The sequence below is a fragment of the Dysidea avara genome, chromosome 7, assembly GCF_963678975.1.
Source record: "Dysidea avara chromosome 7, odDysAvar1.4, whole genome shotgun sequence".
NCBI classification, from domain to species: Eukaryota; Metazoa; Porifera; class Demospongiae; order Dictyoceratida; family Dysideidae; genus Dysidea; species Dysidea avara.
In genome coordinates this window covers 18,268,327-18,282,068 of record NC_089278.1, presented here as the reverse complement: position 1 = coordinate 18,282,068, position 13,742 = coordinate 18,268,327, and the positions used below count along the sequence as shown (strand labels likewise).

Sequence of the window (13,742 nt, the reverse complement as noted above, 5' to 3'; positions counted from 1 at the left end):
CCCTGTAGAGAGATAAGTAAGAAGAAGTTACCTTGTAGATCATTCAGCTACAAACAATTCACCCTGTAAAGAGATCAGCTAGAAGAAGTTACCTTGTAGAGAGTTCAGCTACAAAGAAACCATCATGTAGAGAATTCAGCTGCAAACAAATCATGTATAGAGAGTTCAGCTACAAACAAATCTCCCTGTAGAGAGATCAGCTAGAAGAAGTTTCCTTGTAGAGAGTTCTGCTACAAGCAAATCACCCTGTAGAAAGATCAGCTAGAAGAAATCACCTTGTAGAGAGTTCAGCTTCAAAGAAACAATCATGTGAGAGTTCAGGTACAAACAAATTGTCCTGTAGAGGGATCAGCTAGAAGAAGTTACCTTGTAGAGAGTTCAGCTACAAAGAAACCATCATGTAGATAGTTCAGGTACAAACAAATCACCCTGTAGAAAGATCAGCTATAGAAGAAATCACCTTGTAGAGAGTTCAGCTACAAAGAATCTATCATGTAGAGAGTTCAACTACAAACAAATCACCATGTAGAAAGATCAGCTATAGAAGAAATCACCTTGTAGAGAGTTCAGCTACAAAGAAACCATCATGTAGAGAGTTCAGCTACAAACAAATCGGCCTGTAGAGAGATCAGCTAGAAGAAATTACCTTGTAGAGAGTTCAGCTACAAAGAAACCATCATGTATAGAGTTCAGCTGCAAACAAATCACCTGTAGAGAGTTAAGCTACAAACAAATCTCCCTGTAGAGAGATCAGCTAGAAGAAGTCACCTTGCAGGGAGTTCAGTTACAAAGAAATAAACCATGTAGAGAGTTCAGCTGCAAACAAATCACCTGTAGAGAGTTCAGCTAGAAACAAGTCACCCTGTAGAGAGATCAGCTAGAAACAAGTCACCTTGTAGAGAGTTCAGCTAGAAGAAGTCACATTGTAGAGCTACAAAGAAACTACCATGTAGAGTTCAGCTGCAAACAAATCACCCTGTAGAGAACTCAGCTACAAACAAATCGCCCTGTAGAAAGATTAGCTAGAAGAAGTTACCTTATAGGGAGTTCAGCTATGAACAGATCACCCTGTAGAGAGTTCAGCTACAAACAAATCACCCTGTAGAGAGTTAAGTTACAAAGAAACCACCATGTAGAGAGTTCAGCTGCAAAAAAAATCAATCACTCTGTAGAAAGTTCAGCTAGAAGAAGTCACCTTGTAGAGAGTTAAGCTGCAAATAAATCACCCTGTAGAGAATTCAGCTACAAACAAATCACCCTGTAGAAAGATCAGCTAGAAGAAGTTACCTTGTAGAGAGTTCAGCTACAAAGAAACCACCATGTAGAGAGTTCAGCTGCAAACAAATCACCTGTAGAGAGTTCAGCTAGAAACAAGTCACCCTTAGAGAGATCAGCTAAAAACAAGTCACCCTGTAGAGAGTTCAGCTAGAAGAAGTCACATTGTAGAGAGTTCAGCTACAAAGAAACTACCACGTAGAGAGTTCAGCTGCAAACAAATCATCCTGTAGAGAGTTCAGCTAGAAGAAGTCACCTTTTAGAGAGTTCAGCTACAAAGCAACCACCATGTAAAGAGTTCAGCTGCAAAAAACTCAATCACCTTGTAGAAAGATCGGCTAGAACAAGTTACCTTGTAGAGAGTTCAGCTACAAAGAAACCACCATGTAGAGAGTTCAGCTGCAAACAAATCACCTGTAGAGAGTTCAGCTGCAAACAAGTCACCCTGTAGAGAGTTCAGCTAGAAGAAGTCACATTGTAGAGAGTTCAGCTACAATGAAACTCCCATGTAGAGAGTTCAGCTGCAAACAAATCACCCTGTAGAGAACTCAGCTACAAACAAATATGCAGTGTAAAAAGATCAGCTAGAAGAAGTTACCTTGTAGAGAGTTCAGCTACAACGAAACCACCATGTAGAGAGTTCAGCTACAAACAAATCACCTGTAGAGAGTTCAGCTAGAAACAAGTCACCTTGTAGAGAGTTCAGCTAGAAGAAGTCACATTGTAGAGAGTTCAGCTACAAAGACACTACCATTTAGAGAGTTCAGCTGCAAACAAATCACCCAGTAGAAAGTTCAGCTATGAACAGATCACCCTGTTGAGAGTTCAGTTAGAAACAAGGAATCCTGTAGAGAGATCACCTAGAAGTATCGCCTTGTAGAGAGTTCAGCTACAAACAAATCACCTGTAGAGAGTTCAGCTACAAACAAATCACCCTGTAGAGAGTTCAGCTACAAAGAAACCATTCTGTAAAGAGCTCAGCTGCAAACAAATCACTTGTACAGAATTCAGCTACAAACAAATCACCCTGTAGAGAGATCAGCAAGAAGAAATTACCTTGTAGATAGTTCAGTTACAAACAAATCACCCTGTAGAAAGATCAGTTAGAAGAAGTTACCTTGGAGAAAGTTCAGCTACAAAGAAACCATTTTGTAAAGAGCTCAGCTGCAAACAAATCACCTGTACAGAATTCAACTACGAACAAATCTCCCTGTAGAGAGATCAGCTAGAAGAAATTACCTTGTAGAGAGTTCAGCTACAAAGAAACCACCATGTAGAGAGTTCAGCTGCAAAGAAATCACCCTGTAGAAAATTCTGCCAGAAACAAATTGCCCTGTAGAAAGATCAGTTAGAAGAAGTTACCTTTTAGAGAGTTCAGCTACAAAGAAACCATTCTGTAAAGAGCTCAGCTGCAAACAAATCACCTATACAAAATTCAGCTACAAACACATCACCCTGTAGAGAGATCAGCTAAAAGAAGTTACCTTGTAGATCATTCAGCTACAAACAAATCACCCTGTAGAGAGATCAGCTAGAAGAAGTTACCTTGTAGAGAGTTCAGCTACAAAGAAACCACCATGTAGAGAGTTCAGCTGCAAAGAAATCACCCTGTATAAAATTCTGACACGAACAAATTGCCCTGTAGAAAGATCAGATAGAAGAAGTTACCTTGTAGAGAGTTCAGCTACAAAGAAACCATTCTGTAAAGAGCTCAGCTGCAAACAAATCACCTGTTCAGAATTCAGCTACAAACAAATCACCCTGTAGAGAGATCAGCTAGAAGAAATTACTTTGTAGAGAGTTCAGCTACAAAGAAACCACCATGTAGAGAGTTCAGCTGCAAACAAATCACCCTGTAGAAAATACAGCCACAAACAAATTGCCCTGTAGAAAGATCAGTTAGAAGAAGTTACCTTTTAGAGAGTTCAGCTACAAAGAAACCACCCTGTAGAGAGATCAGCTAGAAGAAGTTACCTTGTAGAGAGTTCAGCTACAAACAAATCACCCTGTAGAGAGATCAGCTAAAAGAAGTTACCTTGTAGAGAGTTCAGCTACAAAGAAACCACCCTGTAGAGAGATCAGCTAGAAGAAGTTACCTTGTAGATCGTTCAGCTACAAACAAATCACCCTGTAGAGAGATCAGCTAGAAGAAGTTACCTTGTAGAGAGTTCAGCTACAAAGAAACCACCATGTAGAGAGTTCAGCTGCAAAGAAATCACCCTGTATAAAATTCTGCCACGAACAAATTGCCCTGTAGAAAGATCAGTTAGAAGAAGTTACCTTTTAGAGAGTTCAGCTACAAAGAAACCATTCTGTAAAGAGCTCAGCTGCAAACAAATCACCTGTACAGAATTCAGCTACAAACAAATCACCCTGTAGAGAGATCAGCTAGAAGAAATTACTTTGTAGAGAGTTCAGCTACAAAGAAACCACCATGTAGAGAGTTCAGCTGCAAACAAATCACCCTGTAGAAAATACAGCCACAAACAAATTGCCCTGTAGAAAGATCAGTTAGAAGAAGTTACCTTTTAGAGAGTTCAGCTACAAAGAAACCACCCTGTAGAGAGATCAGCTAGAAGAAGTTACCTTGTAGAGAGTTCAGCTACAAACAAATCACCCTATAGAGAGATCAGCTAGAAGAAGTTACCTTGTAGAGAGTTCAGCTACAAAGAAACCACCATGTAGAGAGTTCAGCTGCAAAGAAATCACCCTGTAGAAAATTCTGCCAGAAACAAATTGCCCTGTAGAAAGATCAGTTAGAAGAAGTTACCTTTTAGAGAGTTCAGCTACAAAGAAACCATTCTGTAAAGAGCTCAGCTGCAAACAAATCACCTGTACAGAATTCATCTACAAACAAATCACCCTGTAGAGAGATCAGCTAGAAGAAGTTAACTTGTAGAGAGTTCAGCTACAAAGAAACCATCATTTAGAATATTCAGCTTCAAACAAATCACCTGTAGAGAGTTCAGTTACAAACAAATCTCCCTGTAGAGAGATCAGCTAGAAGAAATTACCTTGTAGAGAGTTCAGCTACAAAGAAACCATTCTGTAAAGAGCTCAGCTGCAAACAAATCACCTGTACAGAATTCAGCTACAAACAAATCACCCTGTAGAGAGATCAGCTAGAAGATATTACCTTGTAGATAGTTCAGCTACAAACAAATCACCCTGTAGAAAGATCAGTTAGAAGAAGTTACTTTGTAGAGAGTTCAGCTACAAAGAAACCATTTTGTAAAGAGCTCAGCTGCAAACAAATCACCTGTACAGAATTCAGCTACAAACAAATCACCCTGTAGAGAGATCAGCTAGAAGAAATTACCTTGTAGATAGTTCAGCTACAAACAAATCACCCTTTAGAAAGATCAGTTAGAAGAAGTTACTTTGTAGAGAGTTCAGCTACAAAGAAACCATTTTGTAAAGAGCTCAGCTGCAAACACATCACCTGTACAGAATTCAGCTACGAACAAATCACCCTGTAGAGAGATCAGCTAGAAGAAGTTACCTTGTAGATAGTTCAGCTACAAACAAATCTCCCTGTAGAGAGATCAGCTAGAAGAAATTGCCTTGTAGAGAGTTCAGCTACAAAGAAACCATCATGTGGAGAGTTTAGCTGCAAAGAAATCACCACTGCCCAAATTTCAAGGCAATAGCTCTTTCCAATCTGAAGTTATCAATTGTCAAAGTTGGCAAATTGGATGTGTGTGGAAGGCCCCTTTTTGCAAATCCGGTCACATATGTATTATATATATAATTTGTACATTTACTGATAAAATATTTAAAGTATATCTACTTCATCTTTACTTCTTCCTGTAGTAAAGAAAAAAAACATAGGTTAAAAAAGTCCCAAAGCTGGCCATAGGCCGGCTTTGGGGTATATAAATACAAAAAGAAATGAAATCTAATCCAAAACAGCCAAGCTGTAAAAAAAGTGTGCGGCCCTCAGAAAAGCTATGGTGAAAAAAGATGGGAAATATCCAAGGTGGCGGCCAAGAAATGGCTGTGATGGTAGGTTAATGGTAAAAATTTTAATAACGACAATTCAGGTGAATTTTTGTGCCGCTTCACAAAATTTACCTGAATTGTCATTATTAAAAATTTTACCATTAACCTACCATCACAGCCATTTCTTGGCCGCCACCTTGGATTTCACATCTTTTTTCACCATAGCCTTTCTGAGGGCCGCACACTTTTTTTACAGCTTGGCTGTTTTGGATTAGATAGTATTAACACATACAAGGAAAAAAGCAATTTTAAGATTGATGAAGGATCATTAAAATAAAAACGTTATGAAACAAGGGAGGTTGCTTACACCTGCAGATATGCTAGTGGACATGTAGAAATCCTATTTACTTGTCAGTTTACACTTTTGTAACATAATTATTAGCTAGAGAACCCATATGTACTGTATCAAAAGAAAAAATAGTACTAGACAAATCATAGCATTAAATTTTGTGTCTGAACATGTGCCCTGATTATCAAGTGAAGTGGCAATTGTGCTTCATTTTCAACTATGTTCAGCCGATTACACAGACATCTGCAAGTAATCCAGAAATATTAACGGTTTCTGTATAAACACGATAATCAGCATAGGAAAGCCATTACATGCTTTTGCAAAATGATACCTTTCACTGTCAATGAAATGAAAAGGGACACAAATAAAGACATAGGTACAGTAATTCCATACATGATGCATGCATTGTACATATGCTGCTGTATACCAAAAGACACCTTTCGGGTTGAAATGCATCTAGCAGTGAAAAATCAAACATGTTGTAACCTTAGTGTATACTTGTCAGTAAAGTAAGTAAGCTAGTCAGCAAAAATTCCACTAGACAAAAAAAAATTAAAATTTCACTTATTGAGAGCATTTTGGGACTTTTGAGCATACCTAAACAATACTGCTAAGGCACTGTGAATGGGGTGTTGTGAGGCTGGTTTCTACTTTTTGTGAGATAATGTAAACCTTCAGTATACATACGTATGTCGGTATGTGTGAGTAGCATAAACACACCTGTGGTCATGCAAACTGCAAGAAACCAGGTATACAGCCTGTTGTTTATAAAATTGCGGCTGAGTTGAAAATAAGATACGTTGACCTCAAACATATCTAGCATAACAGCCCATGCATTTTAAAGTTAATAGTCCATACCATATTAACATACATTAAGTATTATGTGAAAATCTTGATGTCATTGTTACTGTTAATACCACATTATTGGTATGGTGGCATACCAACTTCTTAGACCTTGCAGCATGTGTTCTGTTTTAAAAAAGAATTTAGCAACCACTTGTCAGCATGTTGTTAACTGCATAAAGTTATTCATTTTGAGGCATATACATTTGTAATACTGTAGGCTTTTAGTGTCTTACTGCAAGCACATTGCCTTTAATACTTTTGCTTCCATTCAAGTAACCATTACTCCCTAACTTTGTAATAGATACGACTGTAAACTTCAGCCAATCAACATACAGTGTCAATGAAGATGATGGACCAGCACAACCTGTACTAGTTCTCAATAACCCATCATCAACTGATATTACTATACAGGTTACAAGTAATGACATTTCTGCAACTGGTGAGTAGACCAACATCATCTTTAACAACATGTTAACAGTGAGAATATTACAGGAGGTGTTGATTATGATTCTGGACCATACACTGTCACATTCACTGCTGGAGAGACCAGTGTTTCATTGGATGTTCCATTAAGTGATGACAATATATTGGAAGAAGATGAAGAATTCCGTCTAACCATTACACAACGTTCATTACCTAATCGTGTAAATCGTATTACACCTGGACGAGCTGTTGTGACTATAGTGGATAACAGCAGTAAGAATTTTATCTTTAGTATCACACAGATGATTGCTATAACAGTTATAATTGTTTTACAGCTATTCATTACACATCTTTCATTTAGCTCTTAAGCAGTTGATGTTAGGTGTGCTCTAATAAGAATAACTACTTTTCTTATTAATTTATGCTCTTTATTTCAAAGTGTAACCTAGCTTATCTCATTGTTTTATACACAAACATTTGCTTTATGCCAGCATAACTTGAGCTAGCAAAACTATCAAGCAATGTGCCTAACTATCGATACATTGTTGGGAGAATTTCCAAGATTTTGAAGTGGAATGTATTAAGTGTGCACCTAAAGGAAGAAATAATGATTATCAATATACACTTAATATCAAAATAATGTGTAATATGGTAGTATTATATGTGTGACCAGATTATACAAAACCTTACCAAGTTACACTTTTAGAAAAATTAAACTCTTTAACACCACCACTGGGTAGCTACACTACCATACCATTGGTTGTTGTTGTTTTTTCTGGATTGTGTGGCAAGTGTTTTCTGGCCTCCTGGCTTGACGAGAATCAGTGGTGCTGGCCTTGGCCAAATGTTTTCTGTTTTATTCTGCTGAGCATCAGCCACAAAGATACCATCACAGGTTTCTTTCAAGACTTGGACCATGGCTCCCATCCATTTTTTAAGTCCATTGGTTTCCCACCAACCACCCCTTATTCTCCACCACTTTGTGAGTACTCATGATACTACCTAGGACAAACAAACTCCCCACTCATAGTAAATTACAAATCTCCTACTAGGAAATTTGTAGCATTGTGTTAGTGAATCACAGTCCCTCCCAAAGTTGGAGTGCCTCTGAAACAGTTAGTGGAGCAAGGGGAAAAGTTGATGAAAGGTAGGGGTAACTTAGGCAACGAAAGTTACACACTGGAACATATTGACTGAAATGATTGATAGGAAATGCCCCCAAGAAATTTTATTAACTCTGGAAAATTATTGCAGGCTAGCTAGGTAACTATTTTTGCAGAAAATTAAGCAACATACAACTCATGTGAAAATTCTTTACTGGAGTGGTTGACTGCTCTATTAGAGCATCTTTGACAGTACTAACCTGGCACATGTCAGTAACCTTTTTCACATAATACAAACGTCTAGTTCAACAATTTCCAGTATTCTAATACATTCATACAAATACTAATGAAAAGTCTTTACCTTTTCAATATCATACACTATGATAGTAGTGTATATTAGGGGCCACAAAGCAGTAGGCATGGCCCACGAAGTAACATCACCCAAAGACCAGCCTCAATTTTCCCAGACAATGATAAGACACTATTGGTTACATAAAAGTAAGCCCAAACAAGCTTTCAGATTGACCCGAAGTGTTTTCAACAAGTTGCTACCGAATTTTAAAATTTTTATTCAACAGAATTTTCTACTGACTGAGTAACTGACTGACTGACTGATGCCTTCAGACAAGCGTAACTCGATAACGGCTAAGGCTACGGGCTTGATTTTTTCACTGTTTGATGTCACTTCGTCCTGAGAGGTGCCTTTTGGCATACTGCAGTACGTACTATGCATTCTTCATGGACTTACCAGTACCCTCCTTTGTGTGCCATTCATCTTTGCTGACAGCGAAAGGTGTCGATTTGGCAGTAGCACGTGATGGGCTTCCCTTCAAAACAGAAATCATCCGTATTTTTCATAGTGGCTGCAGAGGTGCTTTTCAAGCAGTTCAGCTAGTTCTTGATTCGTATTGCTGTGTAACGAGTTGACCATAGCTGATAGTGCAGCGTAATGGATACTTCACTTTTCAGAAGATAATTAATATAACTGGGGCGCGTGCACCATTGTGTTGTTTCTTTCGATAGTGCGTGGATCGCAGAGGTGCTTTTCAAGTAGTTCTTAATTCAAAATGCTGTGTATAGGGTTAAACATAGCTGACAACAAAGCATAATGGGTACTTCACTTTTCAGACAAATTGATATAGCTGGGGCGTGCAGTGCCATTTTGGTTTGCGTTGGTTCACCAATCATAATAAAATTATTTACAAAAAAAAGATTAACAAACAAGTACACGAAAAAATTAGGAATTTTCAACTAGAGTAGGGACCATATAGCACATCAATAAAAAAGCACTGAAACAAGTTGGAGTAGTCCATGACAGTAAAAGAATAAGAAGTGTTATACCCCTACTGTGTGTTTCCATTACAGTATCGAGCACAGTAGGGATATAACACTTCTTATTCTTTTACTGTGATTTAATATCATGGACTACTCCAACTTGATTCAGTGCTTTTTTTATTGATGTGCTATATGGTCCCTACTCTAGTTGAAATTCCTAATTTTTTCATATACTTGTCATAATTATATTTCTGAAACTTTTACAGCATATTCATATGTCAATTGTGTTCCATTCAAAACAATTGTTTTGTGATGGAATTTAGAATCGCCATCTCCATGCAGAATGTCAGATACCACTTATAGTAGTAGTTTTCAACAATTATCGTAACAATAAGTTAATAGCTACAGTAGGAGACAAGAAATGGCATGCATAATCATATGGCTTTGCGATTCTGATTCAGGGAAAAGGAAACTGTAAACTCATTAGGGTATGTATGATAGAAACGGTTTGCCCTACTTCCTCTACACATATCAATTTTGTTTTATATTAAGTCAGTATCTTGGTATGGTCACAAGTATTATTTGTGTGTCTGATACAAAGTTGAAATCCTGACATGCATCCATGCGGCATGAGCTAAGGTATTAAAAAATGGTAAACATCATGTGGTGAGGATTACAAAACCACTGCTACATGTAAGTAACTCACAGTAGTTTCTTGTGCTTATATTTATTTGAGGCATACATTTTTAATTTTTTTTATCCACATGAGTCACTTGATACACGCATGTATTTACTCTTTTTCATGAAATGTTCTTGCAATACTATACAAATTGTGTACTTTTGATAGATGTTTCTGTGAGCTTCAGTCAGTCAACGTACAGTGTTGATGAAAATAATGGACCAGCACAACCTGTACTAGTTCTCAGTAACCCATCATCTACTGATATTACTGTACAAGTTAGAAGTAATAACATTACTACAGCTGGTGAGTAGACCAACATCACCTTTAACAACATGTTAACAGTGAGAATATTACAGGAGGTGTTGATTATGATTCTGGACCATACAATGTCACATTTCCTGCTGGAGAGACTGGTGTTTCATTTGATGTTCCAATAAATGACGATACAATATTGGAAAATGTTGAAACCTTTAGTCTCTTTATTGATTTGTCTTCATTACCCAATAATATAATTTCTAATTCTCCAGACCAAACCACAGTGACTATTAATGATAATGATGGTAAGCTATTTGCGTAATACTAAGTATTTTTTTCAAGTTTACAGTGTTACTAATTGACTAATTTGTAATACTGTAGCAAAATTATTGTGAAATTATATATTTGTCAGCTTTCACCTCATGCTAGCTGAAATGTGTCTCACCTTGATATTCTCCATAATCTGCTAATTCTTTATATCTCCCTTCCTCTTTTCTTAACCGAACTTAGGTACAGTCTCTCCACAGCATCAATCTAGCTTGATCACCTAATGTCCAGTTCTTGTCACAGCAGAAATAGCCTGTTATTCATCTGGCTTCGATTTTTGAATTCTCCTTTTAAAATTATCTTCACTTGCACAGCTCATTCTCATGCCCAAAACATGCTCTCACTACATATTGACAGCCTCTAAAGTTACATTAATTTCCTCTGTATTCTCAATGTCCTTAATCTTAATCACAGCATTAGTTGGGATAACTAACTGCAGCACAAAAAGCCCCTTATAAATAAGTCTAAAGGAAGATTTGAGATGGAACCAAGTTTGTGTCTTTGACATAATTAGGTCTCCAACTTTCAAATCTTACACAACACTTCTTCTGTTCTTTTTGTTTAGATAAAATGTTCTGCAATGCCCTAGCTTGTTTTAGTTCTTGGTGAAACGTTGAAGGTCTCTGGCATACTTTTTCTCCACTACCGGGTACTTTACCATTGCTTAAAATCTAATGATGTCAGCAGTTGTGGATTTCCACCATATAGTAAGTAGAATGGGGCCAAGCCTGTTGAACCATGAGGGGTAGTTTGGTAGGCAAATAGTACTGAGACTAGCATGGAAGTAGTTGTCTCCACCTTTAGCAAATAGCTTTGGTAGTGTCTGCTGGGCATGCAATTTTAAAGTGCTTGATTAAGTCATAAGTCTGTGGATGACTCCCTGAGATTGGCAACTACATTATTACAAGTAGTGAAGCAGTTTCTTGCAACCCTTTAGCCAGAAACTCTGCATGAATATTTTTACTGAAAATGATTGGAATTAACTGTGTCATGGTTACATTAAGTACCTTCTACCTCACAAAAAGTGTTTTAAAGGAAATATGTTACATTATTGCAGCCATTTCATAGCCGCCACCTTTGATTTCACTACTTGTTTTCACCCAGGCTTTTGAAGGCTGCACCCTTTTATACAGCTTGGCTGCATGTTTATGCAACAATTTTTATTTGTTGAGGGTCATCAAGTAATGTTAGACGATCCAGTTGAGTCTTGCTTTTGCCCTTTACATAATTATGTGTGATAAAAGTAGTAGAGCTGCTTAGCAAAATATTTGTGCACTTTGTGCAGAAAAAACTTTGCACATAGTATCTACCTACCATGAAGTGTATATTGAGATATGGAACCATTGTAGATTTGACCTTTGGTGTCCTCTACAGTTTGTTTTATGCTCAATAATAGTGACCTTTGTCTATATATCACCCATACAACACTCAATTTGTTCACACTGGTGCCAAATTGAAGATCTTTATCCAAGAAACAAGTTGATAGTTGTTGCAAGTTCATAGCATATTCCATTTCAAAGTTATGGTAATTTTTACCAGCAACAAATTCTTATTAAGTCAACTGCCCATCCAATTACACCCTTAATTTACATTCTTTGTTTGCCATTCAAGTAATTTATTTTTAATCTAACCATGAGCACTGCAGGTTACATATACAACCAAAACATGGAGAGATACCCAGGAGTGAGGCATATGGGTTATGTACAATACTCCTGTAAGATAAATCAACAAACGTCATAGTTTTGTCATCAGATTAAACTCAAATTTGAGGCTGTTTATGGTTATAATTTTGCTTCTATATAATATTTTAATGCATAAAACTCTAAGATTATACATGCACTATCAGTCAAAGCCTTATACGTATCTAACATACCATATTGATTGCTAATTTTGTGAACTGACTATAGGGAGACTATGATCCTGAACTATACCTACATCTTGTATCCCCTTAAATATATATTTGCCTTTAGAGAGGCACACACCCAAGATGTGGCAGTGGCGTAGCCAGGAAAAAATTTTTACCGAGGCAAAGTTTATACATTGACCAAATTGAGAAGGTCTGTTTCTGACTCAACTGATTCACAAATACTTTCAAGTATAGGTGGTACAGCATTTGCAGGTTGACTATCTGGTTGGATGGAGGAAACTGTTTCAGAAGACTCTCAGAGTTTTTCTACATATCATAAGTAATGTTCCAGCATAGTTAATGCTACAGTATACCATGTTTCAATTATTAGACTAGTTTAATTGCATGCAACACAACTTACTCTGGAGATAGTTTGAGTGGTAAGGTCATGCAATGGAAGTCATGGTCATGCACACTACTTTTTATTGATCTGATGTGAAGTTTAAGTCAGAGATAATTATCTTTTTCATGTGATGCTCAACTGCATGTACTAAGCATGTCAAGCTAGGGAGTCTGGGAGAATGATCCCTCAAGGAAAATTAATATATGCTTTGAAATAGCACGTGTAGGCTGTTTTTTTTTTGTAACTGCTAATGCATGATATGCATGATTAATTAGCTCAATGTAATGCCATTCAGTTGGCTCACTGGAACTTTGAAAAGTAATGTAAAGGCAATTAACATGTAAATGATCAAGCAATTTAATGAGAACAGTGACTATAATCTGTATTGAATGCTCAATTAGAGTATATTACGATGACTACTCTATTAGTGTATCTCGATGTTTTACAAATTCAAGCCGCACAAAATAGAATCTATGGCTGTAGTACTAATCAGGGCTGGAGCCTATGGTGACATGGTGCCTTGCATGGTGCTGGACCACTTTTCAGCTACTGGGGTACAGTCTAGTAACGTTTGAGTAGAAATTACAGGGTGCCAAAACTCAGGCCTGCTCAGCCTGTTGTTGAGCATCTTTACCAAGGCAGCTGCCTCGGTTGCCTCAATGGTAGCTACGCCACTGTGTGGTAGAGTCTGAGGGCATACATAACCAGCTAGACAATTTGTGTTTCACAATTTGGTTCTACATAGCAAAATGTGTTTCATGTTTGCAAGTATAGTAGCTAAAAAGCTATTGACTTCCAAAAAAGTATTTTCCAAAGCTTTACAGCAATAAAAATTTAGCATACAGGTTTTAGAAACAATACTATCTGTCAGACCTTCATCTAGGAAATGACTAAAGGGGAGTCACAGTCAGAGTGGATTATAATAGTTGGCCATCAGACATTTATCGACCAATTAGCTCGAAGACCGCCCAATTACCGATCAAGGATGGCCAACCACTTTCCTCTAAAAAAGATCG

At 37.4% G+C, this 13,742-nt stretch overlaps 1 protein-coding gene across 1 annotated transcript in view; it reads left to right on the top strand.

Annotated features, from left to right (window-relative positions):
* The window catches only part of LOC136261087 (mucin-17-like), a 193,765-nt gene that overhangs the window by 63,925 nt on the left and 116,098 nt on the right, over nt 1-13,742 (top strand). Inside the window, exons 12-15 of the mRNA XM_066055053.1 lie at nt 6,714-6,851; nt 6,905-7,108; nt 10,061-10,198; nt 10,252-10,455. Coding sequence (XP_065911125.1) covers nt 6,714-6,851; nt 6,905-7,108; nt 10,061-10,198; nt 10,252-10,455 — 684 coding nt within the window. The remainder of the gene's footprint in view (nt 1-6,713; nt 6,852-6,904; nt 7,109-10,060; nt 10,199-10,251; nt 10,456-13,742) is intronic.